Source organism: Takifugu flavidus, chromosome 18, assembly GCF_003711565.1.
Source record: "Takifugu flavidus isolate HTHZ2018 chromosome 18, ASM371156v2, whole genome shotgun sequence".
Classification (NCBI taxonomy): domain Eukaryota; kingdom Metazoa; phylum Chordata; class Actinopteri; order Tetraodontiformes; family Tetraodontidae; genus Takifugu; species Takifugu flavidus.
This window is the reverse complement of record NC_079537.1, coordinates 4583591-4610900: the sequence shown is the minus strand read 5'-3', so window position 1 is coordinate 4610900 and position 27310 is coordinate 4583591. Positions and strand designations below refer to the sequence as shown.

Here is a 27310-nt window from a genome sequence, read left to right as displayed (position 1 = left end):
CAATTCCCAGATATAGCAGGTAATGCTTTATACTATATGTGTAAAGAACTTTTTTTTAAAAAAAGATTAAAAACAATACAGTCAGGCAGCCTGGCGGCCTCATAATGCGGTCCTGCCTGATGCTGCTGATCTTACACCGTAGCACCCCCACCTCACTGAGCCTTCACACCCTAAAAAAAAACGATCCCCCCCCCGGCCACCATGAGATTGTGCTGACTTGTAAGGGAATGTTGTATCTAGGAATTATACGGCATACTTCCACATCCTTGCTCAAAGCCGAGCTGGTTTGTTCTGGACCAGTAGGAGACGGTTCAGTGAAGCCATACATCAGAACAGGGTGACGGCACAGCAGTCTAACGCCGTCCTCTGTAGCCCGAATGCTGGATTAAACAGATGGTCCGGTTTGAGGCGCCTATAAACACTGCTTGTGCACATCCACATAGAAATTGTGATGTCTTTTCTGTCGTTTACCTTCCATTCACAAAGTCCTTACAGTCATGTTGCCCCTCCTCATTACCCCAACCATGCACGTTACTTTATACACATCTTATTTCCAGCTTGCCGGGCAGTGGGCCCCGCTGCAGTTGTTGCCCCATGTGCAGGCCCCCCCCCCTCCCTCCTCCCATAGGGTTATCCCAGCCCACCTATTTTTGATGTTCTCAGCCAATGAGGGCTGAGGGCATGGTGAGCAAGCACCAATGAGACCACTTTTTCAACTGTATAAAACTTTTCAGGACAGTTTGCCGGGTTGCACTTTCTGTCAGTCCAGGGCTCTGAGAGGAGAGCAACAGCCCAGAGAGAGAGCGAGCGAGAGAGAGAGAGAGGGGATAGAGAGTGAACACAGGGGGGCCCCCAGTTTTTAATCCCAATCTCACACTTGAAGAAAGTGGTGGGTGAACGCACCTTCGGCTGTTGCCTTTTGGTTTTTCCAGCATCAGGCCGGCTTGGCCGCTGAGATCTGATCTGACTGTTTCTGTTTCTTCTCTCTCTCTCTCTCTTTGAACCCAAGCCTCTCCGTTTCTGCCAGGATGGAGAACGCGCACACCAAAGAGTCAGGGGATGTCCTGGCCCACTTTGGCGTCACCGAAGACACCGGCCTCTCGCCCGAGCAGGTTAAGAAGAACCTGAGCAAGTACGGCTTCAACGGTGAGGGCGAGAGAGGGAGAGATGGATGGATGGATGAAGGAAGCGTGTGAGGTTGCAGATTGGTGGAGGAATGGCTGGAAAGGAGGGTGGAGGATGAGCAGCTCTTGGATTTAGCTTGGAAGAAAAGGAGTAGCGTGTGTTGCTGAGGGTCAGCAAGACGGAACAGGAAGCGGAGGAAGGAGGAGGAGGTGTCGGAAGGGTTGGCAGAAGAGCTGTGTGTGTGATAATGACGGTCTAATCCGGGAAAACTGTTGTCTGACATGGCCGGTGTTTGTGCAGCAGGTGCACTAGAGATCAGCTGACTGTTTTGAACTTCAGGTTATTCTGTAGCTTTCCTTTACAATCTAATTTTAAAAGCAAGTCAAGGTCAAACGGAAGTCTCAAATTCATCCACAGGTGATTTATCCAAGAGCAACAGCATTCCCACCTTCAGGGAAGCAAAGTGCCCTCAAAATGACCTGAAAGATGTAAATCCAGGAAACCCCGGCTAGTCTCACAACAGGTTGTTGCGGCTGATTGGTGTGAAGCGGTGATGGTAACGGTGAAACGAGCACAGCAGAGTAGTTAAGGTCACAGCAAAGGTCATTTGCTAAAGCAAACAGGTTTCTGTCATGAATTGGCTGCTGGTCTAATTGGCCGCTCAGAGGAATTAGGGATGCTAGATTACAGTCTGGGTGATGTAATGTGGTGGTGAGTGTGCTGCGTCAGTTACAATATGACCGGTTTGTATTTACGCTGCAGATGATGGAATAATCGATGTGCAGCTCTGTTTCAATCACACTTTTGTCTCTCTTTGCCCACAGAGCTGCCAGCAGAGGAGGGTAAGTTCACTTTATACTCCAAACTTTTAACTGTGGTCATTTAAATCACACGTTCCGCTTCACTGACACCTGCTCACATCCCGCGAGACGAGCCGCTCATTTGGGGCATTTTCATTGGCTCTTCCCTTCTGTCCCAGCCAATCGGGCAATAACAATTATAACAAATGAATATTGAAGTGACCACTGATTTCTTTTATTGTGATCCACAGGAAAGAGCATCTGGGAGCTGGTGATGGAACAGTTTGAGGATCTTTTAGTCAGAATCTTACTTCTGGCTGCCTGCATCTCTTTTGTGAGTGTTCTCCCTCTTTCCCCCCCTCTGCAGAGTACAGTCTACTCACTTTGCAATAAGTACAACATACGATGACCTCAGATGGTCATCGTGTATTTAGGGATAAAGATGGAAAGATACAGACATCTCCTGTGTCCATATTTGGATAAAAAAAAACCGCGTCTAAGGAAAGAATGTGAAGGCCTGTTGCTGTTTCTAATAGATGTCTCCTTCACGTCCTGCACCCGAGCTGAAGTTGCAGTCCGGTTCGCGCTTCACCGAACCACAAAGTCGCCACACAGTAGCCAGTGGCGGGGGCGTGTCTTATGGTAAAAGGATTATGTAATAACACTGCCAATTATAAAAGTACACGTTAGGCAGCGAGCAAGAATCTGACGGTGATGCGAGAGCACGAAGGGAACTCCAACACTCGGGCCAGCGAAGGGAATGCATACATCACCGAGTTATTAAATCACAGTTGGAGCAAAGTCCTGACTCTCATTTGCACAAGGAATCCCACCCCCCCCCAACCTACACCTTCACCGAACAGTTTGATGCGGGTGGGGGGGCTGGCTGGACACATTGTCTTAATCCTCCATCTCTCTCCTGTACAGCTGTCACTATGGCCTTAGAAGGCCTGGCGGCTGTGTGCGGATGGATTAAACCGGGAGAAGGGTGCGTGTGTGTGTGTGTGTGTGTGTGTGTGTGTGTGTGTGTGTTTGTGTGAGCGAGTAAGAGAGAGACAAAGAGGAGGCAGCCTGTGTGCGCGTTCGAAATGGCGCTAGCTTTATTTTAAGAAAGTCTCGAGCCAAATGAGAGAGCGTATCCTTGGGCGAAGGTCGTTGACTGAAGAAAGAGGGGACGGTGTGAAGAAAGGAGGAGAGAGTGAAAGACAGAAAGAAGGGGGGTGATGGGGGGGGGTTGGGTTACACAATAGTCATGATTGTTTCAGTGAAATGATAGCGATATATCCACAGTGGTATATGGTTTCCAAGGTGGGGGAAGGGGGACACTAAATTCTGTGTGCCATCGCTCTATTCATACTCGTGAATGTTCCCGCGGCAGCAGTGTGCCGACAGGCCCGGACTCTTGGCTGCAACACCGATTTTGTCTGAGGTAGAGCAGCGAGGTCAGGCCAGAGCGACAGCAAGCCCAAATCAGAACCACAGCGGAGCGTTGCAATAAGAAAAACAGTAGAATCCATCATTCAATCTTTATTTATATAGCGTCTGTTACAATCAAAATTGTTTCTAGGCGCTTTCCAGAATCCCAGGGCCTGACCCCCAACAAACAACTGTGGCAAGGAAAAACTCCCCTTTAACAGGAAGAAACCTTGAGCAGGACCAGGCTCATGTAGGGGGGCCCTCCTGCTGATGACCAGCTGGGTAAAATGCATCAAGCACAGGAGGAAACTTCCTCCCTCTGCGGTCGGCTCCGCGCTTTACTGGTCCGCAGCTAATCTGTGTCAATATCAACACAAAGCCTTTCCGAAACAGGCCCGTGTCAGTAACCATCACAGGAGCACGCACGTGGGCCACTATAGGAAAGAGAGTCACATGTGGCGAGACCACACAGTCAAATGACAGTTGATCCTATCACGACCGTCGTAAATTGCAACCAGCCGTGACCGTTTCGTGTTTATCTCCGGTGCGTGAAACCATGAGAACAGTTTTTGTACTGGACAAAGACCCTGCCATCGGCAGGAGGGTCCTCCTCTCAGCCTTTCTCTAAAAGCGAGTTTTTCTTTGCCACTGATGCTTGTTGGACTCAAGCAACAATTCAGTTCCATTCAACTTTATTCCCATAGTGTTGAACAGAAACTTTGGTCATTGATATAAAGATAAATAAAGAATTAGTATAAAAATGGGAGATATTTAAACACAGGAGGAACAAGGGTGCGAAAATGTTGTTTTAACTTAAAGGAAATACTTTTCTGTGTGTCAGGTGCTGGCCATGTTCGAGGAAGGCGAGGAAACCGTCACAGCCTTCGTAGAGCCCTTCGTCATCCTCCTCATCCTCATAGCAAATGCTGTCGTCGGAGTGTGGCAGGTCAGGACACACACACACACACACACACACAGGCTGCACACATGAAGGGACAATTGTGATCACAAGGACACATACCTGTCCAGGAACACCATCTTTTACACACACCTAAATAGAGCCTTATACTTAGCAACAGTCACACGTGATAAATCATGCACGACGCTGGCCCGTTCGGGTGGCACCCTGTGTCCTTTACAGTGAGAACGTGCCTCTTCCCGAGAAGCTGCAGAGGACTCAGAGTTCAAGGCAGTCCAGAAAGAGAGGCCTGACGTCAAACGTTAGGTGAAAAGGTTGAGGGGTTAAGCCAGTGAGGGTGAGTGGAAGACAGAGAGGAGGGGGCGAGCAAAGACAGACCGCGACCCATCCTGCCTTGAAGGCTCCGGCAGCCTCCTGCTTTGTTACAATCCACGGCGTGCGCGCCGCAGTAAAAATACAGAGGGGGCCGATCGGGTTACCGCAGACTCGTGTGTGCGTGTCTGTGTGTTATGGTTCATATCAACACTGCAACAGTCATTTGGAAACTATGCACAAGGATTCACACATGGGGGTCCGGGGTCAGGGGAGAGGGAGGGGGAGGGGGCAGCTGGCATAAGTTGGGCTTTACACTTTGAGGCAGTTGAGGGCAGCCTTGGAAGAAAACCACAGACCGAGCCGAACGGCGAGCTGAACTGGACAGCCTGTCGAGACGGACGGTTCACATGGCCAACACGTGTGGTCTTCACTTAAGACCTCATTTACAAACAGTCACTTACATCCCATTACTCACGCCATGTCGCTAACGAAGCAGCTTCGACCGACTTTACGGCTAATTGTTTTGCCCCGTTGTGGCGAGAGGAGGACCCCTGACCTGCAAAAGTTGTCAAAAATGGCAATTAGCAGTGACCGTGTGTGCGTTTCTGCCGCAGGAGCGCAACGCAGAGAGCGCCATCGAGGCTCTGAAGGAGTACGAGCCTGAGATGGGGAAGGTGTACCGAGCTGACAGGAAGAGCGTGCAGAGAATCAAGGCCAGGGAGATTGTTCCTGGCGACGTGGTGGAGGTTTCTGGTAAGATTTATTAACAGACACAACAGACAGTGCGCTCAGGCTTACAGTCAATTCTGAAAAAAGCATAAACATGCGTAAGCAACGGTGCCCTCATGTTCCGGGTCAGAGGTCACAGCTACATTACTGAACTACTTGAAACAGGACAGAACAGAGTAGGAGCAAAGTTCTTAAACTCTTGGGATTGGGCTTTTAGATTCAGAATAGAGTCCAATGATGCTGAATGAGGAGGAGTTGCATGACAGCTAACAGAACCTGCTGAGGGAAGAAACTTCGGAGTATAAATAACCTTAATATCGACAGTCAGAATCCCTCCTATGTCTGCCTCGCTCTCCCTCTGTTTGCTCTACACCTGTTCACTTCAATTCATGATCTCCCCAAGGTCTCTGTCTGTCTGACTGGTCTCAGTTTTCAACAACAACACGATCCACCCAGACCGCTAAAACCAGTCAATCGACCTTCCCGTCTCATATCTTCTCACGCAGCCGTCCTGCTGTGGCGCTGCACTCAGGCTGGGCTCTGTCAGCGTTATAATCCTGCATTAATGAGACAACCCCTTTCTGTCTGTGTGCACGCTAGTTGGTGACAAAGTGCCAGCTGACATCAGAATCATCTCCATCAAATCCACAACCCTGCGTGTGGACCAGTCCATTCTCACTGGTAGGCGTCAAAAATGACGGCGCTTCCTTTTATGACCGCCGCCTCATGAAAAACTGTCACGCAGGTGAGTCCGTCTCTGTGATCAAGCACACCGATGCTGTCCCCGACCTCCGAGCCGTCAACCAGGACAAGAAAAATATGCTGTTCTCTGTGAGTCTGTTCAGTTATAGTTATATTATTAGTTATATTATAGTTATATTACAATGTAATGTTTATTTAAAGATGATTTTGCTTGATTTAGCCTGACAAGCTTAGTAGAAGCACCTCTGTATGGTGACCTTTTGATCAGACTGGTGCAGTACACACCAGTCATGCATGTAATCTTGTAATTGCAACAGTTTAATCAAAGTTTGCCTGTTTTCTTCCATTTTTAAAACCATAGGGCACAAACATCGCTGCCGGAAAAGCCACCGGTGTCGTCATCGCCACGGGCGTCTCAACTGAGATCGGTAAGATTCGGGACCAGATGGCCGCGACTGAGCAGGAGAAAACTCCTCTGCAGCAGAAGCTGGATGAGTTCGGAGAACAGCTTTCCAAGGTGCGCTCGGCAGCCAAGCAGCCCGGCTCTCTAAAATACTCTGACTCAGCTCGTATGTTAAAAAACCACATGTGATGGTCCAGGTTATCTCTCTCATCTGTGTGGCTGTGTGGATCATCAACATCGGACATTTCAACGACCCCGTCCACGGAGGCTCCTGGATACGCGGCGCCATCTACTACTTTAAGATTGCTGTGGCTCTCGCAGTGGCGGCCATCCCCGAAGGTAACCACCCCACCCCAGATGGCGATGATGTTGTCGAGGAGGTGGAATCCTGACAGCTTCTTTTACTCTCAAAACTCAAATTTCATATGAACACCAGACTTTTTCTCTCAAAAGTGCCCAATAATAAAATCCGCGAGCACCAAAGCGCAGCAACCTTTGGCCGTTTCAGTTGATCTTGGCCGGTGTGCCATGCTGTCCCGCAGTGGGCAGCACGTGGTGCCAGTTCGGGCTCCAGTGGTGCCAAAAAGCACAACATCATCTGCAAACGCAGATGCCACCCTAATGTCATTCATCTGGACGAGGGCCAGGCCTTTTCTGGTGCCAAGAATCCAAACACAGGTCAGACGAAATGCTTTGCCCCCTCCCCAAAGCCCCTCCTGTATGAATACCTCAGAGGGGGCTTGGGTGGGCTCCAGCTGAAGTGTTAAAGGCTCTCTAGAGACACCACATTTGTAAGCTAGGCAAATCCCTGAGGTCATGTTGTTTTTTTGTTTGTTTAGGCAAATATAAAAGCTGGTGGGTGAGCAGACAAACATCAAAGATTTTTTTTTTTTTGCTAGGGTGAAAGAGAATCGGACTCTTTTAATCCTTGAAGTCATTTTTGGGTGGCACCTCTGGTTTCTGCCCCATTTGGCTTCCACTCTAGCCTTGAAGGCCTCTATGATACAGACGACTGCGAACAGGAACAGTGCACAAAAACATGACCGTCAATTGTCCAAATACTCTGAGTGTTGGAAAAACTGCCTTAATTCTTAAGGCCAGTGATCTATTCTTACATCTAAGTCACATCTTGTCTCATTTTAGATCCACACAAATGACACGAAACAGAAGTTGCAACTGTCCAAATCATTACGGGCCTAACCGCAACGATGGCCGAACATTTGATATTTGTCCATATTCCAGATGTCGTCTTTGTAATGACTGTATTTTTCATCCGGGGGCTCTCTGCCTAATCCCCGTCCCCATATCGCAGGCCTGCCCGCTGTCATCACCACCTGCCTGGCCCTGGGAACCCGTCGCATGGCCAAGAAAAATGCCATTGTCAGGAGTCTGCCCTCTGTGGAGACTCTGGGCTGCACTTCAGTCATCTGCTCTGACAAGACCGGCACCCTCACCACCAATCAGATGTGTGTAACTAAGGTAGGCTCTCCATCACAGATGTGAAGCGCTAAATACGCTAACATGTATTCTGAATGTCCGAGTCCCTCCGGACACCAAAGGGAGAACATTTGCCGATAAATCCTCTCTTTTTTTGGCCACCAGATGTTCATCATCGACAAAGTGGACGGCGACAGCATTTCCCTTGCCCAGTTTGACATCTCTGGCTCAAAGTACACTCCTGAGGGAGAAGTGTAAGTGCGGCGACATCAGATCCATGTTATGGGCTTCCAAAACCATCCATGTACAGATCGAGCCTGTGTGGTTTTCTTCCAGTACAAAGCACAACATGTCCGTCAAGTGTGGACAGTATGACGGACTGGTTGAGCTAGCTACCATCTGCGCTCTTTGCAACGACTCTTCTCTGGACTACAATGAGGTTTGCGGATCACTGAAAACATGGTATCGGACCTCAAAGTGTGCTGTTCTGTAATTTCCTCTTTGCCTGAACTCCACACAGTCGAAGGGTATTTATGAGAAGGTTGGTGAAGCCACAGAAACTGCCCTGTGCTGTTTGGTGGAGAAAATGAATGTGTTCAACACCGAAGTGCGCGGCCTTTCCAAGGTGGAGAGGGCCAACGCTTGCTGTTCTGTAAGTCCACGAAAATCTCATCCCACCACATAGCGTGTTACCTAACTCTCCCCTTTGATTTTCTCAACAACGTCTCATCTGACTGATTTCATACTTGGAGGGAATATTGCTCAGAGTCTAAAAATATGCAATGCCAAGTAGGGAGATGTTTAAGGAGCGGATCTAGAGAAGGGGAAGACGGACAGTCCTGTCCATCAGAGAGGCAGACGCACAGGGGATGCAGGGAGACATAAATCACTCCAACATGAAAGAGAATGTTTTCACACACAACAGCCCTATAATATGCTCAAACAGTATATAAACACATGTGTACACATGGCAGAATTCTGAGTGAAGTTTTTTTTTAAGGTTTTAACCCATATGGGCTAATGCTAAAGCTAAAGCTTCAAATAGCTTTAAAAGGCAAAGCCAATTAAAAGGTGAAATTAGATCTTAAAAATAACAGATAATAGAACATGCCATAATTTATCATGGCTATGATTATTAGCTGAAAGAAACTATAAAAGGATCTTTCAAAAGCTTTCAACTAAAGCAAGACTCATTAATATCCGTTCTCAGCCTCAGCTTTCCAGCAGCTGAGGGTGACCATTTACTATTAAATTGATCTCTTCTTTATTTAGCTCAAGATTTACACTAACTAATTTTTAATGTCGGGTGAACATTTATAGGCTAGCAAATTTAGCTGGACAAAAAAACCTCCTATTTGACTGATAACACTAAAACAGAGTATCTAACATTGAGTCGATGATGCATTTGTGGGTGATAAACTCAAAATTTCTCCCCATTTTCATTCTTCAAGGTGATCAAGCAGCTGATGAGGAAGGAGTTCACCCTGGAATTCTCCAGAGACAGGAAGTCCATGTCAGTGTACTGCTCTCCTTCCAAGTCAGCCAAAGCTCCTGTGGGAAGCAAGATGTTTGTCAAGGTGAGCACGTGACCCAGTATGCTGGTGTCAGGTCTCCTGCCATTGCAACAGACACAGGAGGAGGAACTAATGCACCTAATTTAGCAGTTTGAATGACTGCAATGTTAAGGAATGACCTAAGATTGTCTTCCAGTTTGCATGGCAGTCTCTCTTCACAAGCTACTCTATGCTGATTACATCATCAGGGTGCTCCAGAGGGCGTCATTGACCGCTGTGCATACATTCGTGTGGGCACCGCACGCGTCCCTCTCACTGGACCTGTGAAAGACCACATCATGGGAGTTATCAAGGAGTGGGGTACTGGACGCGACACGCTGCGTTGTCTGGCTCTGGCCACTTGCGACACACCTCTGAGGAAAGAGGAGATGAACCTAGAAGATTCCACCAAGTTTGGCGAATATGAGGTGAGTGAGTGATGCCAATCCATCACACAGCATCTCCCTTGCAGTAGTTTGTGCTTTATTATTAAAAAGTTTGAGCAAGGTCACTAAACCATTTGCTTTCACTTGCTGTTAAGACCGACTTGACCTTTGTGGGCTGTGTTGGTATGCTCGACCCCCCTCGTAAGGAGGTGATGGGTTCCATCCAACTGTGCAGGGCTGCTGGGATCCGCGTTATCATGATCACTGGTCGGTGCAGGTTCTAGTTTTGTTTTAAGAATAGAAAATCCAGCAGCGTCGCTTTAAACATTTATTTCCCCACTTACAGGTGACAACAAAGGCACTGCGGTGGCCATCTGTCGTCGCATTGGCATCTTCGGGGAGGATGAGGATGTCACCAGCAAGGCCTTCACGGGTCGTGAGTTCGATGACCTCTCTCCTTACGATCAGAAGATCGCTGTCCGAAAGGCCTGCTGCTTCGCCAGAGTGGAACCATCCCACAAGTCCAAGATTGTTGAGTTCCTGCAAGGCTTTGACGAGATTACGGCCATGGTGAGGATAAAAAAAACACTGTAGATACTTTGACAGGGATTTTAACACGCTTTAGTCATGCTGACGCCTAACGCTCTGTCCTGACTAGACTGGTGACGGAGTAAACGATGCCCCCGCCTTGAAAAAGGCGGAGATTGGCATCGCCATGGGCTCTGGCACTGCCGTTGCCAAGTCGGCCTCTGAGATGGTCCTCGCTGACGACAACTTCTCCTCCATTGTCTCCGCCGTTGAGGAGGGCAGAGCTATTTACAACAACATGAAGCAGTTCATCCGCTACCTCATCTCCTCCAACGTGGGCGAGGTGGTCTGGTGAGTGCCTGACGACAGTTCCGCTCCAACGCGATTCGGTCGCAGATTTTATGACGTCGCGTTAAATGCGAGTCAAAACAAATGTCGTCCCTCCCTCAGTATTTTCCTGACTGCTGCTCTGGGTCTGCCTGAGGCTCTGATCCCCGTCCAGCTGCTGTGGGTCAACCTCGTGACAGACGGTCTGCCTGCCACCGCTCTGGGCTTCAACCCTCCTGACCTGGACATCATGGGCAAAGCTCCTCGCTCCCCTAAGGAGCCCCTCATCTCTGGCTGGCTCTTTTTCAGATATTTGGCCATTGGAGGCAGGTCTAGGTTTTAAGTCCCTGGTGATCTTGCATGGAAAACGATTTCAGTTTGATAACCTGAGCCTCTCCACTAGGTTACGTCGGTGCTGCGACTGTGGCGGCTGCAGCCTGGTGGTTCCTCTACTGTGATGAGGGCCCACAGGTCTCCTTCCATCAGCTGGTCAGCTCCTGTTCTCACCCACCTCACCTCAGCAGACGCCTGCTTTACCACCTCAGAGCCTCGGGGCGTTAAACCCTTTTTCTGTGTCTCCCTCTCATCAGTCGCACTTCATGCAGTGCAGCGAGGACAACGAGGACTTTGCCGAGATCCGCTGTGAGGTGTTCGAGTCGTCCCCCCCGATGACGATGGCCCTCTCTGTCCTGGTCACCATAGAGATGTGCAACGCTTTGAACAGGTCTGACCGATGTGTCATTTTAGAAGGAATCACCCAAGCAACTCACACTAGAACACTCACAATAACACCACCAATAAGAGGGAAAACAGCTGCGTTGCTGCTGGATTCTTAAGTTTTTACAGGAGAATTCAGACTGAACAACCCTTTAAATCCCCCATTAGAGGAGCTCAAAGCTTTCACCATTTCCAGACATTTTCTTTTCAAAATTTGCCTAATTTTAGCCTCGACTGACGTGTCCCCCTCCAGCTTGTCTGAGAACCAGTCTCTGGTGCGCATGCCCCCCTGGAGCAACTGCTGGCTGGTGGGTGCCATGACCCTCTCCATGTCCCTTCATTTCATGATCATCTACGTGGACCCCCTGCCCGTAAGTCTCGCTGAAATTGCCGACGGAGCTGCGGCGAAGGTTCGCTGGTGCTCTGACAGCAGTAACGCGGGTGCTCGTCTCGCCCACAGATGATCTTCAAGCTCACTCATCTAAACACAGAACAGTGGATGATGGTGCTGAAGCTCTCCTTCCCCGTCATCCTCATCGACGAGGTGCTGAAGTTTGTGGCTCGCACATATCTGGAAGGTGAGCTCAGCGTTAGGGGGGCTAACTTTGCATCAGTATCATAATACTTGCAATGCAAACATGTAATATTAATAAAAGGACCTCTGTTCATCCTAAACATCATCCTCTTCCTTTAACATTTCCACATGAAATTTTTCTCTTATGAACGATAAAAGAAATGTCTGAAGTAATCAAGTTCCAGTTGATAAATCTGTTATTTTTAACATGTCTTAACTCTTCTCTTATTTTTCTCTGACAGTTTTAATTACCCTCTAATCTCTCGGCTCTTTCCCCCCCAACTCTTTCCTCTCTGACAATGCAGCCTAAACCTGTTTCCCCCTCCTCCAAACCCCTGTAACAAAACAAGGTATACACTGAGCCAAAGACCGAAGCTCTGTGCATCTTGCCCGTCTCCAGACTCCTGCACTGAGTCTTTGACATGTTGAAAGTACTCTGTCAAAGGGGAAAATGTATGTTACATGCATACATTGTGCACCTCTGCAGAGTTGTACAGCATTTTCTAAAAATGTGCATCATGCCGATGTTTTTAGTTTGAGTTTTGTTGTACTCTAAAATCTTAAAGCGCCTTTTCAATAAGTGCATATTGACTTTTTCCTGGTATTTATGTCATAATGCATTTTTTGCAAACATTCTAAGAAGATCGTTGCTGGATAATGTTAAATTTCCAGGAAACTGGACAAAAGATTGGGATGGAACTGTATGTGTATTCAGAAGTCATGCTGTGATTATGCACAATCCAAGATGACCGCCACTTGATGACCAGCTAATATTTCTCTCCCTGCTAACCACATTGTCTTCACATTTGTGACGTGCAACTTGAAGACATATGTCATGCTGCTTTCAAACACTAACACTAACATTAATAGCTTTCTGCGAGGTGCCCCGTTATTGTTTATAGTGCAAGGCTGCCTTACAGCATTAGAACCAAATTTGAATACCCACAATCCTCTGCAAGTGGGTCAAAGCATCCCAGGTCTGCATAATGCATGAAGTTGCTTCGGTATGGGATTTGGAATTTAGCCTCAGTTTAGCATGAATGGACCCTTAACTGAGGCATCTACCTGTGATCACGCCAAAATAGATCAGGAGTTTGTCCAGGATGTCAGGAAGTTGTGTCAAACATGCATCCTGCAAACTGTTCATCTGGTGCTATCAGAGATAAGGAAATCTGACTGCCACCACTGGTTACCTTCAATGATTAGAGTACAAAATGTTAGCAGTGTTTCCTATAATATCCTGGTATTATTTTAATCTGAAAGTCGCAAAAAGAAATTATTTGACTCCAACTTGCACTGAGAACATGGGATTTTCTGCTAGGAGTGCTAATGGTTAAATAGTTCTTGTTAAATTTACACACATGTAAAAATTACGTATTGATTTAACATGTTTATATTCACACTGTGACAAATTACACTCAAAAAATGTTAAAGGTGGCTGAAAAGTGTAGTTTGTAGAGAAACAGGCTGGTTGCATCGCTGCCAAGATAACAATAGGAATATGTTTGTAAAAAAAAATATACCAAAACTCCCCCATTATATAAAAGTATTTATTTGTTTGGATGTTTGAAAACTAACCGACACCTTTTCTTCCATTCAGGTAAAGTCTAGAACTGGAGCCCAACAAAGTGGCTGGAGCAAAGCTGTGAAATGGGATGGAGAAACCGTGCTCCCGCTGAAGGGGAGCCGACCGTGGCCACGATCACAACATCAAGTGGCGTGAATAAAACACTTAAGCCATCTGGTCATACTCAAAAAAAAAAAACAAGCTGCAAAATATATTTTTTTTCTGTGTATGTACTGAAGTTAATATATAGGTGAGAGATATTAAAGCTATTCTGTTTATTCTGTTCTTAAAGAATAAATATAAATCTTAAAAAATGGTAAGATTCTGGTTCTTTGGACATGCAGCCGGAGAGTCATTAGCCCACGTTGGAAACGACTGCATTTATTTCTGGATAAGACAAATAGGAAGTATCAAACACCAGAGTGGATAATTGATGCAAGAACTCTTGAAAAGAGGAAAAATGCATTTAACACAATACCTTTCACAGTCATTCACATTTCTTCATTGACTTTTACTTCTTTTCTCCTGCACAATAAAGTCTAAAAGCAAGTGTGTGCAACTGTAATAAGTATTAACGACTTATTTCCACTGCCGGCTAAAAATAACCTGGCTGCACTTCGTGTGTGTAGTTCAATATTGCACTGGGATTCATTTGCTACAGGTCCTTCCTCACAGGAGTAGCCATGGTAGTTGGTCCTGATACTATTGAGTGTTTTGTAAGTCAGTCATTTCAAATTTACCTACAAAATACATTTAGAAATGTATTAGCAGCAGGATTTACAGTCATTGGATTAAAGGACAGATGTGTTGTCAGGGTCCAAAGCCTTCACCGATCATTGTGTAGGAAGGAAGAGTTTTATACCAAGAGTGAATAATCAATGACAACATCTGTCAAATCACTGGATCCAACAGTCAAGGTGAGTTGGACTTATTTGGTCCCATTTGGTCCCATTCGATTTGGTTCCGGCGTAACTCTGAAGCTCACGCGTGGTCCGCAGACGAGGATCCGGCCTCGCCGACTCTCTCTTCCAGAATTTCCTTCACTTGCTCAAAACTTTCGGCCTGTCGAATTAACTCGAGCCTAACCTGAAGGGGAAGAAGGAAGCAGCTCAGGAGGAGGGCGGCCTAATATCGCTTTGATCTTTTGGATCTGCTCAGCTACCTGCAGTGACTGGGAGAGCTGAACGAAGTCCCTCTGTACCGTCTGACTGGTGTCGACCTGGGAACGCAGGCTGATCACTTGGCTGCGCAGCTCCAGGCACTGTTGATGCAGGCTCGCCTGACATTCAGAGACCGCTTCGGTTATTTCCCCTCCCACCACTGTTGACTCAATGAATAAAAACCAAAGAAACTGGATTTACTTTGTCACTGGTGAGGGCTTTGTTGGTGTTCTGCAAGTGAGACAGCGCCACCCGCAGGCCGTCCAGTTCTGTGCGGCTGGCCAGCAGTTCAGCCTGTAACTGGTCCTTCTGAGCCTGGATCCTCTCAGTTTCTGTTTTCAGGCTGGAAAATTGCACTAGACACAGAATTAAACGGCACTGCGTAAGTCTTCATTTAACATCTGCACCCTGGATGATATAATTACATTTCAAAGGTAAATTACAGTGAATTCAAATTACCACTATTGTTGGTTATGCTGAAATAACACAAGAATCATCAAGTGAATAGATAATGTAAACTAATCTTTTGCTCACCTTGTAAAACATCTGATGAAAGCAGGCGTAGATGGGAGCAAAAAAAGGTGAGAAAAATTAAATTAACACCTCAGCCACATCTTCAAATCTCTTCTCCAAACAGTCACTGAGTCTACTGACCGTTCTCCTCCGTCCGGGTGTCCAGCTGCTCCCTCAAGTGGACGATTTCGATGCGAAGACGCTCCTCACAGTGCGCCCCCTGCAGGTTACAATGGAACCGTCAGTACAGAGACACGTTCAAGCAGAAGTCACGACACCTCTTATACATTTCACAATACTAACAGTTAATCAGAGATATGTTTGGAGCTCAGCCCCAAAGCTGTCATGGAAACAGACAATTTAACAGACATGAAGGAGTAGAACAGGAAGTGTACCTGTAGTGCTGAGAACGATGACCTGGCGTCTGCTGCCTCTTCCTCCACCTCCTCTCCCTTCAGTTTTGACAGCTCGCAGCACATCTTCCTCTGGGATAAGGACAACTGCGTCTGGACCCACAGAAGGAATGATTGCTTAACTCGTGTTGATGAAAGCGTTGACACATTTACGGTGTTAATGTCAGCTGACACGAACAAGCACTACCGACCTGTCAATTCTGATACCAGAAACATGTTTAAGGTTTTATGAGATTTAGACATAATGAACATCTACTTCCATGTGTGAAATTTAAATAGCAACACAAAACTAGACTCATGCACCACCACACTGCCGAAAGAGTGTTACAGTCGCTCACCAGTCGACTCTGCACCGAGTTCTGTGACTGGCTGAAAGATTTCTGCAAGTCCTGGAGGAGTGCTTCTGAGTTCTGGATCTGATCCTGGAGCGCTGATACCTAGAAACACACAATGGGGATAACTGATGATTGAATTTCAAGTGATTCTACTGAGCCCTTGCACTGCTGCTCTTAAACATCTAACAGTACGTTAAAACTGTGACAACAAGCTGCTCTTTTGGTGTTAAAAGTTTCTTTATACTGTCTTGCTCACCTGCTTGTGTGTTTGGTTGGTCTGTGTGTCCAGTTCTTTCTCCAGCTGCTCCTTCACAGCTTCCAGGCGACTCACCTCCCCACGCAGCTCTGACACCTACAATATTCAATGTTTCAGTGATGAAATGTCACTAAATAAAATGTTTAGAGAAACAGATTAATGTTTGAATCCGTACCTGTGTATTTAGTGCATCCCAGTCGCTGTGCGTAACCAGTCGGTGCCCAGCTGGTGGCAGGTAAATGGCTTCAGGCACCAGAGTTCCGGTAGAAACCAGAGAATCTGTGTCTTCCTGAGAGTGGAGCTTTCTGGGCAGAGAGGGCGTGTCTAAGGAGAAGGAGGACATCGAGGCCGAATCGTAGTGCCTCAGTGAAAAATACCCATCCGAGGTAAACGGAGGCCCCTCTCCGTCCACCGCCTCGAGGTCCCCTCTCCTCCCCACAGACGCCGCGTCCTCATCCTCTGACTGGTGGTTGCCGGCGCTTGTTGGAGATCCCTCACTGGCAGCATCTCCGTCTCGCCTGGTTTTCCTTTCACTGACCTGAAGGTATAATGTAAAAAGTAAAAATGTCAGAATTCAGTCCAAAACAAGAAAGAGCCTCTTAGAAAACACTGACCAAGTTCTGCCCACTGGACTTCCTCCGCTCCACAATTTGAGACTGAAGAACAGCGATCCTGGCCTCGTACTGCTCTGCCGTTTCTGTGAAGACATGAAAAATAGATTAAGACTGTAAGTCTATGAACTTTCTTTTTACCCAGTGTGGTGTTTTACCCTTCCAGACTATAATAAATATCAAAGGTAGCATATAATTGTCCCCTCATTTATGCATAGTGGATCCTGATTGTAGCTAGAGATGTGGACAAAAGCCAAGTCTATTTAGATTTTTCCTTTGTTACAACATATACTGTAATTCCAACAATTACAAGAACACTTTCTATAAAAGCTTAAGTTAGTGGAACCATTATATATTTTTTTTAAATGTTCCAAAACTTACAATTTGCATAATTGTATTTGTAGGATTACCAATGTAATTTCAGCACCCGATATCAGCATCCGAGCATCCTGTGTCAGGACAGAAGGAATGATGGTAAAATGCACTGACACACACCTCTGAGAGCCTCCTGCAGAGACTGGATCTCTTGATCACATTGTTTTTGCAGCTCTGCCAGTTCCTCCTGTTTGCTTAGCTCACAGATCGTCGCCACACCCTGCCAGTGCTCGACCTGTGCTCGGTACTTGGCTAGCTGGGCCTGCACTTCTGTCTCTGGAAAAGAACAGATTACTTGAAATTACTTCACAAGGACTTTGTGTTAAGTCGTCGCGACAGTGGAGAAAATGTAATATTTTCATTCAGCAACATATAAACACAGGACATTTTATTGGACAAAGAAAGGAAAGAAATGTCATATTACAATTATTATAATTGTCTTGCTTGAATTAAAACAGGCACTAAGTGTCAAGCATTTGAATCCTATGGAATTATAACACCAAGCAAACAAATACAAATGCTTTGGTTTTACAAACATGTTTGTGTCTTACTGACATTAAAACAAAAGCAGTGCTGCTTTTTTTTTTTTTTTTTTTTTTTTTTTAAACTAAGACAAGTTTTTGTGTCTTTTAAAAAAAAAAAAAAATTACTAGACCTTTCAGTCTATACAGATGTTAGACATCTTTAGAGATCCCTACTCCGACTGCCCGTAATTATGGCTTATTTAAACAATAATTTTCCACTAAATTACCTCAAATAGCCCTAAACCAACCAGATAACCAAGTGTCACTACATATTCAGGTGAAGTAATTAAAAAAAACAGCAACCCTGAAACAATGTCGAATTAAACCTGAGTTGAAGGGTTAGCTCGCAGCTAGCACCGCCTGTTCTACTATTGAATTCGATGCTAACAGAGGCCGTTATCTGAGCACTTTGGACTCTGACATCAGCCGATATCACTCACAATGAAGGAAAACCTTTCAATTGTGAGGTTTAATACAATTACGAGCAATCTGGCAGCAGCGTTCCGGGGCGGATGTCTGGACGTGTTGCAGATTAAAGTTTTAACACCGTTGTGTTCGTACCTGTTTCTTCACCCGGAGAACTCATCTTCGCTGCAGTAATGGAACCACCTGAGAATCAAGGCTTAAAATTCCTCGTACGAAAAGCGTTTTAATTTTGACATTTTTTGGCAGAGCTTTGGTGCACAAATGGGCAGCGCAGTGTCAACTTCAGGAAACAACTTTCCCCGGTCTGAGCCACCGGAAATCACGTCAACCTGCTTCCTGTTCACGAATGCCTTTCTCACCACGTGACACCGTCTGTTTCCGTGCTGCGTTTAAATTCGCTTCTTTAAAAAACGGCAGACGAAACAGTCTTTTTTTTTTTCTTTTACGCGTTGCATCTTTTACCCGGAAATATACACTCAGATCACTGAAAGGTGACCCCTGGAGGTCATTATTGACTCTTTGCAGATAAAATTGCAAAATTCAAAGACTGACATTCTAATCGTTTTACTCTGGTTTAAATGCACAACGAATCAATGTGGACAACAATGGTAAGCAAGGATACGCTTAAATTGGTGGATTGGATTATCATTAAAAAAATGGAGTATAATTCCTAATAAATCCCTTCGTTCATTGTTGCTCTTCCATGGTTGAGGTTACTACCAATTTTTCTGAAAATTAAAGATCATTATTGGTTTTCAGATGTAGATGGTTTTAATTCCTCACGGCATGGATGCAGTCTTTTGCAAACCAGTGGGAAAAGTCGCTTAAACCTTTCCAAGCTCTCGTGATGACATTCAGCCATTCAAGAATTAAAATAAATTCTATATAAGGAAATAAAAATAACTGCAGTGTTGAAAAAGTGAGTACTTAACCTTGTTTATTTAATTCACTTTTTAAAAAACCCAACATGATCACATTACAGAGTATATGAGTAGGAAAAGTTGAAAATGCTTTCAATAATTGCATAAGCAAACACAATCATCTATTGAAGAAATATCAGAACCAGAAATTTGTGCCAAGTATGACTACAGTATATAAAATGCTGGTGAATATACTCATGTGACTCATATACAATAGTGCTATTATGTTCAACCACAGTTGAGGTTCTCAAAAAATATAAATTAAATATATTTAAGTGGCGCATGATTTTTAATATTCGAGGTGGACCAGAGGCACATAATTGATGCATCTTCATTCTTAATACATTAATATTCAGTAACAGGTCAACGTTACAGTACCTAAATCAGAGGTATAGAGGAGTCCGAGTATTCTTTTATGAGTGCTTTCAGTATTATCACAATACAGTTTGGAATGCTCAAAAAGACATGACGCAAAAACCTGCGCAACACTTCTTCGGTCCTGCATCAGCTCGGAGAAAGCGATCAACTCTCGGCCTAGAGGTCCATGTCCTGCTCGCTGACACTCTGCCGAAGGTATTCTTCGTAGAGCTTTTTCTGGTTTGAAATAAACACTGTTAAAATGCGCCGGCTTGTGTGCCGACACTACCGCGTCGGAGCAAATCAGAAGCATGTTACCTTTTTGCTCTTCACCACCTCGTGAACATAATCCAGCTTCTCCTGCAGTTGTCTCTTCTGTTTGCCTGACAGAGTTGCCTGAGTCCTAAAAAGATTTATAGAGAAAGAACCATCAAAATCTAAAAATGCTGCAAAAATATATATATCAAAGACTGCACACAAAAGGTCCCACAAAAGCTGGAGAACCAGCACTTCAGCTTTCCTTCAACTGAGCAGTACAGCTTCTGTCATGTGTTTTAATGCCCCTATTCTTTCCTTTCACAGTCCATTCTTACAGCTCACAGAAAAAAAAAAAAATCAAGACCGGCCCAGTAAAGGGAGTTTAAATGGTTTATGATTGAAATCATGGCACCTTTTCTACAATAGTTGGCAAGTTGCTTGTTAGTATTGGGCCATGTGCGGCTGACCTACAGCACAATCTATAGTGAGTTCAGAGCTGAGACGGCATAAAATTCAGCTCTTCTTTCAAGGCCTTTTAAACCTACTGATTGTAATGCTTTGTGAAAATGTGGGTTTGGCAAGGAGTTTAGAGACTTTACCACCTGCTGGTGTATCATACCTGAAAGAGAAGCGTGCCACAATGAGCAGCAGCAAGGAGAGAAGGAACAGTAGACCGCAGGCGTATAGTTGCTGTGTTCCGGAAAGCGAGTCCAGGGCTTTCACTAATGGAGCCTGTGAACCATGAAAACTTGATGAGGCTGAACAGTTTTATCTACCTTTTTCCTTCACATCTCTGTGAGGCAGAACCACTCACCAAGTACAGCGAGACGGTCTCCATGCCTTCTGGACCAAGGACCACTTCCAGCAGCTCCTCGGACGCTGCGCCCAGCACCAACAGGGCCAACATGGCCAAAGGAACACAGAAGCCCAGCAGGGTCAGGAAGCAGCTCTTACAGCGGGACCGTCGGTTGGCACTGCTGGTCAGCCTGTTGGAGAAGAGAGTCAGGACTCTTCTCTGAAGGATATCACATGTCCCTTTTCAACATTTGATCAAGGGCAATAAAAATGTATGCAACTTTATTGCAGCAACAATGTTTACAGCTGCTAGATAAGGGCAGCGTATTTCAGCATTCCTACAATAAAAGCAAAAAGTTACCTATCATTAGCGAGTGTCTCAGTGATTGCCTCACTGATGAGCTCACAGTCCTTCTCCAGGGAGTTCAGTGTATTCTGGACGGTTTGGTTAATTGTCTTCTCAACTGTGCGACACACTTCTTCGATCTGGTTCACACAGCGGCTTGGCTGTACAGACAAAATTAGAGGACTGAAGGAACTGAGGTACAGGCCTGTGCAGTGAGAAGGGGCACTATGAAAGTAGATCCCTTACCTTATTAGGATTAGGAATGTAAATGGTGGGCATATCAAAACCACATTTGTTCAGCCCGGGTCGTTTGCATAGCTCCTGGACGATCTGCATCATTACCCTCTGTGGCACAAATTTTAAATGGGCTTTAGATGTGGAACAACTTTTGCTCTATCCCACGAAGCCGTTTCGGTGAGTGGTACCTGTCTGTCCGACTCTCCACCGGCCTCGTCGGCTTTGCTGAGGAAAAAACGCAGTCGGTCGCCGTGTTTCTCGTTCAGGCTCTCCACAATGTTCAGGGTGCGTTTGCACAGAGCCTGACCCATGGGGTCAAAGAAGACCAGAATCAGGTCACAGAGGTCTCCTGCGGTCACCACAGCAAAGCAATTATTTAGCATGTGACAGTAATTCTGCCAACTGCTGCAGACGTGCCTCAGAAGTTGTAATCTCAAGATATAGTTTACATAGCAGATGATGAGACCTATATTTGAAAGGTGTCATTAAAACTGAAACAAAAAAATGGATGCCTAACATTGTGGTGGGTTGGTCAGTCGGTTTGTCTGTGGTTTATTTTATGTTGTGGTTGAACATTACAGCTGTGATGAAGGTCATCATCACGGGACATTACAGATTCAATAAACAAGATCAGAGTTCCCATATAACTCATGGCGACACCGCCTGGAAAAGGCACAGCCATCTTTTAATCAGACAGTAACAGCAGTATATGTCAGGTGCCGATGACTTACCGAGCCACAGGATGACCTCATCAACATCAAAGGGGTACTTCATGTCACCATCCACCAACCCCGGTGAATCAACAAATGTCACCAGGCTGAACCTCTTCTGCCTTGATGTGCAGATCTCTGTGCTCAAGTACTCTGAAACTCCTGGAAGTTAACCAAAGACGGGTACCGGTAATTGATAGCTGAATGTCAAGTCTTCAAACACAACCAAGCAAGAAAGGACGGCTTTTGATTCAGAATGAAGAATGTTCATACCTTTAAATTCTTGCATAGGCTTGAAGTGTGGATACAGATGAAGAGTTGCATTTCCCTAAAAAAAGAAAAAAAACCTTCTTAATTAGTGTTCATGTTATTTAACATTATTTGTGTATGGGAGGCTGATGAGGAATAAAAAGTTGAACGTTTTACGGGTTTCTTGCAATAATATCGGTTGTGGATCGTTATTTCTACACAGCAGGACTCACTGTGAGAGATTCCCTCTTGCGCCCACTTGTCACAAAGCTGAAACCTTGAGTTTCAATGGCCACTCCGGTACGCTGGATATGCTCTTCGACATACCTGCCAGATGACGAGAAAGAATACACAGACACAGTAATTCAGTGTTGCAGCATTGGAGGGGAATTGTTTAAGGCAGTAAAACATTTGTCCAATTTTAATCTATTAAAACTTTATTGTATAAGATATCTGACAGAGTATACAGTCAGTCGCCTCAGGCTTTATAGATTTAATGCTTTGGATTACCTTTTGAAACCTTGCCAACCACAAATAGACAGGATGCTTATGAGGCAGTGTCAAGCGTAGGCCTGCAAGTCATTTTCTGTTGCATGTGATACATTCCCAATATAGTCTCTTATTTAAAGAACAAATTCACTCCTTTTTCAGTATGAGAAGAATCCATATAACTTCCCACACACAAAGCTCCCCTGGGTGCCTTTAAAAGTAATAAACTTACCAGTTGATGAATGAACTCTTCCCAGCTGAGTGATTTCCTATCAGCATAACAGTGATCTTTTTACGGGGGGGAAGCAACTTAACACCAACAGATTCTGCTATGGAGATCAACCCTGGAGAAAAAAGGGGTATGCATTTAAATGTGTCATTATGATTCTGAGATTGCATATTTTGAACATCACACAGTGGAAAATTAAGCAAGGCTTACAAAAACCGTGCACTTTAAGAAGAAAATGATTTGATTCAAATGAACAATATAAATGACTAGGAACGACAGAAAAACCTGTCCATGGTTCGTTTTGGCTAACTGTTAGCATAGCCGCATGTAACAGAGCAAACGTCACTTTGGTCAAGTTAGCTAGCTAACCCTTGGCAAGAAAGGCCTTTGTTATATCAGCTCTGCAACTAAAACATAGACGTTGAGGCCATTTTCTCATCACTTTTCCGCGGCTTGGTCAAATATGTCAGCCAACTCACCGCTGCTTGGGTCTACGTATAGTTGATGACAATCCCGCAAGATGCGCTCATCGCAGGATACGCTACCGCTTACTGAGTCTGCGTTGGCAGCACTTCGGCTCTTGGTTTTCCCAGACATTATCAAACGGTGATGGTTTCAATCTTCTTAAAGGACTTACTAAAACATCTAAAGTCGACAACTTCTGAAGCTACCAGTGATAGAAAGCTCGACTCTGGCTTTTTGAATCGCCCCGGTCCGCCGAAACGTCCCACCTGGCCACGTCGTCAGTCAGAGTGGCTTTTGTCGCAAAGGCGTCTGGGTAATGTAGTTCCCCCAGTGACCGTTACTTAAAAAAGGGCCCGCCTTTGTTGTTTCAATTAAACAGTGGCTAAATTAACATAAATAAAATGAGTGGTTTGAAGAAAAAAATAGGTCATGATAAACTATTAAGTCTACTTGCTGTTAACGTCACAGACAATGTTTAATTTTGTGGAGTCCAACAACATTGCATATTGTAGAGAACATCTTTGGCACAAGTTAAATAGTGTGCAACTGAGGAAATGAATTGTAAATGCTCTGCCAAACTTCACATGCCGTTGTCCGTACAACTAATGTGTTGGTGGAGTTTGTCTCATGGGAGAACTGAGTGGAACCAAAGCTTTCAGTGCACTCATTATGTTTGGCCCTAGGATAACAGCACGAGGAGTAGAAATAGTGTACGTGATTAGGAGCTTCTTGCAAACATCCCTTTCCACTAGGAGGCCAGAAATCAACTTATGTGATTTTATGAAATAGCAAAACTTGTATCAATTGTTGTTTTTGCTAAACAAAAACACATAATTAATCATTGTTCAGTTTTAAATGCAATTCATTTTTGGCTGTCTTGCTGATAAAATCCTAAAATGTTAATTGTTGAATGTTGTTGTTGAAAAATGAAATTGACCTTGTTTTAATAGAATGATAGTTTGCAGAGTGAACCGGCCTTTACTTTGCTGTCACCAGTTAAATTAGCACATCTGACCTTGAGTCTTGTGTCGTCTCTCAGATTCTGAGTACAGCTGCGCGGGTCATCGAATTGAATTCATAAAGTAAACATACATCTTTTTATTCAGATTGTTCATCCAGATTAAAGAAGCATGTCATGTTCATTGGAGCTCACTGTGTTTATTCTTCCATGGTTGTCCTGGATTATTGCGCTCCTTGTTGACATTTAATAAATTATCAGAATTAAATTGTGAGATTTCCAACTCAAGCAGCATTTACACTCTGGAAGTGTTAAGAAGTTTGTTTATAATCTTCTATTGTGAGTAGAGGACATACAGTACATGTGAGTCACAACACTGACAGTATTCAAATTCATAGCGGAGGATCCATTTAAGGTTCAGATTAATATTTCCTTCATTGTTTCATTGTAAGAGTCTTTTATCTGCAGTTACCAGTGGGCTTTTCTCTCTTTGGCAACCAGCTCCAGGAAGCTGGAATGACTTGCGTACAGCAATAAGCTCGAGTCAACATCAACCCACTGGACATATCCTGCGTCATCTCCAGCCTGCAGCGGCAGCTCGCTCACACTGTTGCCTGTGGTAACAACATGTCATTGTCCGACAAAACAAAAGATTAGTAGATGATAAAAGAGACAATGGCTTGAGAACAAACTTGTGTCTAAAGGGTGAAAAAACACAAACGATGGCTACCTGATTCATCGTGGAAGTTGACAGCAACCGTCTCCATCCAAGCATTGTCAGTGTTTCTGGGATCATCTACATAGCCTTTAAACACCTGAAGGACAAAAAGGAAAGTTTAAATTGCCTTCATAATGGACCTAAAACCTTTTTGCACACAAAAGAGAAGGGGACCATGGCTGAACCTGAAAGCCCGAAGATTTGAAAAGTTTGGTGATGCGGTCGTGAATTTTGGCTCTCTCTGCCGCCGAGACCGCCAACGAGTTCAACGCCTCCTCCGAGAACTCCCGCTGCAGTGTGAGAGAGACTTGCTCCCCTGGATCAACCATCCCCTACAAGACAAACATTTCATTGTAACTTTTCACACGCACTCACATTGTACAGACAACACCCACAAAATCTAAGGAATGTAAAATATGTCAAAACAACAAACCCCAGGGATGGCCCACTGGCCGCAGTCTTTCCTTTTGATGGACACAAACTGCAGGATGGGCAGTCTGGACACTGGGTGGAGAGTCTTTCCTCCTTTAGGATCTTCTTTCCATCTACCAGATGATAAAAGATATCATATCTTTGCTAAAAAAAGATATTTCATCAATGCACTTGAACCCGATCTGCGTGACTAAGCAAGGTCATGCACTGAATCGAGCTGTAGAATTTATTACCTGGTGACGATGGGATCTGCCGCGTGATTGGGTCCCCATCGTCCAAGCAAACCTCTACCAATCAACCCAGTACGGCCACAAGGATTACTAAATGAATTGGATATATTTAATCTGTGTTTGGTTTAAAAATCATGAAAAACTTACTCCCTATTGCAGGATGAAAAAAGAGACAGTTCTGGCCTCAAGCATTTATGCATTATTATTAAGGTCTAAGCAAAACATTATACTTTACGGAAAAAGATCCTACTGGAAAAAATATCCGTGACCAGGAATAAATATGCTAATTCAGTCACAGTTTTGTATTATTTAATAACTTACAGTGGCTTTCCGTTTTCTACTTTATAGCAGCCCATGAAGCTTGTCCTGTCCACAGCACCATCCAAAGTGTTGAATTTTGGAGAGAATAAGCTGCAGAGAATGCATATATTTATTTAACAAATTATTTTGGAGGTAGATTTTTTAAATTTTCTTCATGGATTCAGTCTATGATTTGACATATAATCAGGTTTTTGTTGCTCACCCAATATCAGGATCAGCCCATACTGGTTTTGTTAATACTGACGGGGCAGTGTAGCTAACTGGTTGATACTGCGGCCATCTCTGACTCCAGTCCACCTTGTTGTCAGGCACAGGGAAGCGCTTGACTTTAGATCCTGGATACTCTGGGCATCTTGCTTTCACGTGAGGTGCCATTGAGGAGGGTGTTGCCTGGTCACTTGTTTTGTAGAGTTTAGGGCAACTGGCGCTGATGGGTCTGCTAATGTGACTGTTTTTAAAAGGGTGGTACAGCGAGCAGGAGAGAGAAGGCCTGCAGAAAAAAATGCAACATGTTAAAATTCAGTAAATGATCCTTACTCTGCCTCTTCTGCAGCCATGTGGCCACCGCACTCCACTCCTCTGCATTCTCCCTGCAAAAAAATAGCCAAAACCTTTGACCTGGAGAATTAATCTTATCAGACTTGTCTGGAAAAAATACAGAGTACTACTGTAGTACCAAATGGCAGATTCATTAAGCTAGTTATACTGGATCTGGCGAGGTTTTTTTAAAAACAGATATGAACCAATTACTGATTTCGTTATAAATGAATCTCAATATCTGGCTCTGCAGCTATACTCAGTCTTCAGTGACACCGTCCAATAGCAGCTGATTTAGAGTGAAAGTAAAATGTCCTAATGTCAGTGTCCACAGCATACCTTATCCCGGAGAAGCAGACGCTACAGGGCAGTCCGAACAGTGTGAGAGCTAAACGAAGGCGGCCGATCCAGTTTCTCTGCAGGAGGGAAAGCATACCCTAGAAAAGAGAAATGAATCAATAACGCAACGGCCACAACATGCAACCCAGCGAAAAGTAACCAGGAAGTGCACTCTGATAGCAGGATTACGTAAAGTGGGCGTGGCTACAGGGTCGCACCCGTTTCTATGGCGATACCGCCCGAAAAAAATGTAGTAAAATGGTCACAAAATAGTAATGAAAGAAAAAATACAATGTCAGAGCAACGATAGATACAACAACTTTTTTCCTCAATCGCCATTTTGTCATTTTTGCGTATGTTTCGTCAAGAAGGGTATGAGAAAAGCAGTTCTGCGCACCATCACCAACTCGATCCCTTTCGTTACAGGTAAAAGAAACTTTAAATATTAATAAAAAATGTCACAAACGGTGGTAGCAACAGCCAGCATGCAGCATTCTTCGGCACGCCCACTCTCTGCTGCCACCGCCTCTGTGTTTATTACAAGACGCGTTGAATGGGCGGATCCTATCAACAACAGCGGGACTCCGCGCGAATGGGACGCGCCCGGGA

At 44.9% G+C, this 27310-nt stretch overlaps 4 protein-coding genes across 7 annotated transcripts; 1 reads left to right on the top strand and 3 right to left on the bottom strand.

Annotated features, from left to right (window-relative positions):
- The first annotated feature begins 739 nt into the window (after positions 1 to 739).
- Positions 740 to 13818, top strand: atp2a1 (ATPase sarcoplasmic/endoplasmic reticulum Ca2+ transporting 1). Of its 2 annotated transcripts, XM_057014632.1 has the most exons (26): positions 740 to 889; positions 1010 to 1146; positions 1950 to 1967; positions 2177 to 2259; positions 4183 to 4287; positions 5190 to 5328; positions 5905 to 5985; positions 6050 to 6135; positions 6368 to 6523; positions 6607 to 6748; positions 7722 to 7888; positions 8012 to 8100; positions 8183 to 8285; positions 8367 to 8498; positions 9298 to 9423; positions 9609 to 9827; positions 9941 to 10052; positions 10132 to 10355; positions 10444 to 10664; positions 10764 to 10966; positions 11044 to 11129; positions 11231 to 11364; positions 11611 to 11728; positions 11818 to 11935; positions 12237 to 12281; positions 13532 to 13699. In XM_057014632.1, the coding sequence occupies exons 2-25, from the start codon at positions 1029 to 1031 to the stop codon at positions 12239 to 12241; spliced, it is 2985 nt and encodes a 994-aa protein (XP_056870612.1). In that variant the 5' UTR covers positions 740 to 889; positions 1010 to 1028; the 3' UTR covers positions 12242 to 12281; positions 13532 to 13699. The 2 variants fall into 2 exon arrangements, with proteins under 2 accessions (XP_056870612.1, XP_056870611.1); XM_057014631.1 differs by lacking the exon at positions 12237 to 12281 and having other exon boundaries at positions 13532 to 13818.
- Positions 13468 to 18430, bottom strand: rabep2 (rabaptin, RAB GTPase binding effector protein 2). 2 transcript variants are annotated; one of them, XM_057014634.1, is made up of 13 exons: positions 18247 to 18430; positions 17282 to 17437; positions 16790 to 16872; positions 16553 to 16713; positions 16351 to 16480; positions 16176 to 16271; positions 15923 to 16021; positions 15567 to 15677; positions 15313 to 15391; positions 15193 to 15204; positions 14860 to 15014; positions 14661 to 14777; positions 13468 to 14584 (listed from the first exon to the last, which is right to left on the bottom strand). In XM_057014634.1, exons 1-13 carry the CDS (start codon positions 18269 to 18271, stop codon positions 14480 to 14482), a joined length of 1329 nt encoding a protein of 442 aa, XP_056870614.1. In that variant the 5' UTR covers positions 18272 to 18430; the 3' UTR covers positions 13468 to 14479. The 2 variants fall into 2 exon arrangements, with proteins under 2 accessions (XP_056870614.1, XP_056870613.1); XM_057014633.1 differs by having other exon boundaries at positions 16351 to 16713.
- Positions 18431 to 19031: 601 nt separating this feature from the next.
- si:ch211-11k18.4 (uncharacterized) lies at positions 19032 to 23461 on the bottom strand. The gene is made up of 12 exons (XM_057015275.1): positions 23181 to 23461; positions 22705 to 22816; positions 22217 to 22310; positions 22008 to 22062; positions 21756 to 21896; positions 21213 to 21373; positions 21034 to 21132; positions 20803 to 20948; positions 20461 to 20632; positions 20266 to 20378; positions 19707 to 19791; positions 19032 to 19625 (listed from the first exon to the last, which is right to left on the bottom strand). The coding sequence occupies exons 1-12, from the start codon at positions 23296 to 23298 to the stop codon at positions 19566 to 19568; spliced, it is 1356 nt and encodes a 451-aa protein (XP_056871255.1). The 5' UTR covers positions 23299 to 23461; the 3' UTR covers positions 19032 to 19565.
- A 783-nt stretch (positions 23462 to 24244) lies between these two features.
- nudt9 (nudix (nucleoside diphosphate linked moiety X)-type motif 9) lies at positions 24245 to 27225 on the bottom strand. Of its 2 annotated transcripts, none has more exons than XM_057015232.1 (9): positions 27099 to 27225; positions 26702 to 26799; positions 26028 to 26315; positions 25826 to 25915; positions 25508 to 25594; positions 25276 to 25387; positions 25028 to 25174; positions 24855 to 24939; positions 24245 to 24738 (listed from the first exon to the last, which is right to left on the bottom strand). In XM_057015232.1, exons 1-9 carry the CDS (start codon positions 27099 to 27101, stop codon positions 24593 to 24595), a joined length of 1056 nt encoding a protein of 351 aa, XP_056871212.1. In that variant the 5' UTR covers positions 27102 to 27225; the 3' UTR covers positions 24245 to 24592. The 2 variants fall into 2 exon arrangements, with proteins under 2 accessions (XP_056871212.1, XP_056871211.1); XM_057015231.1 differs by having other exon boundaries at positions 27168 to 27203.
- Positions 27226 to 27310: the final 85 nt, after the last annotated feature.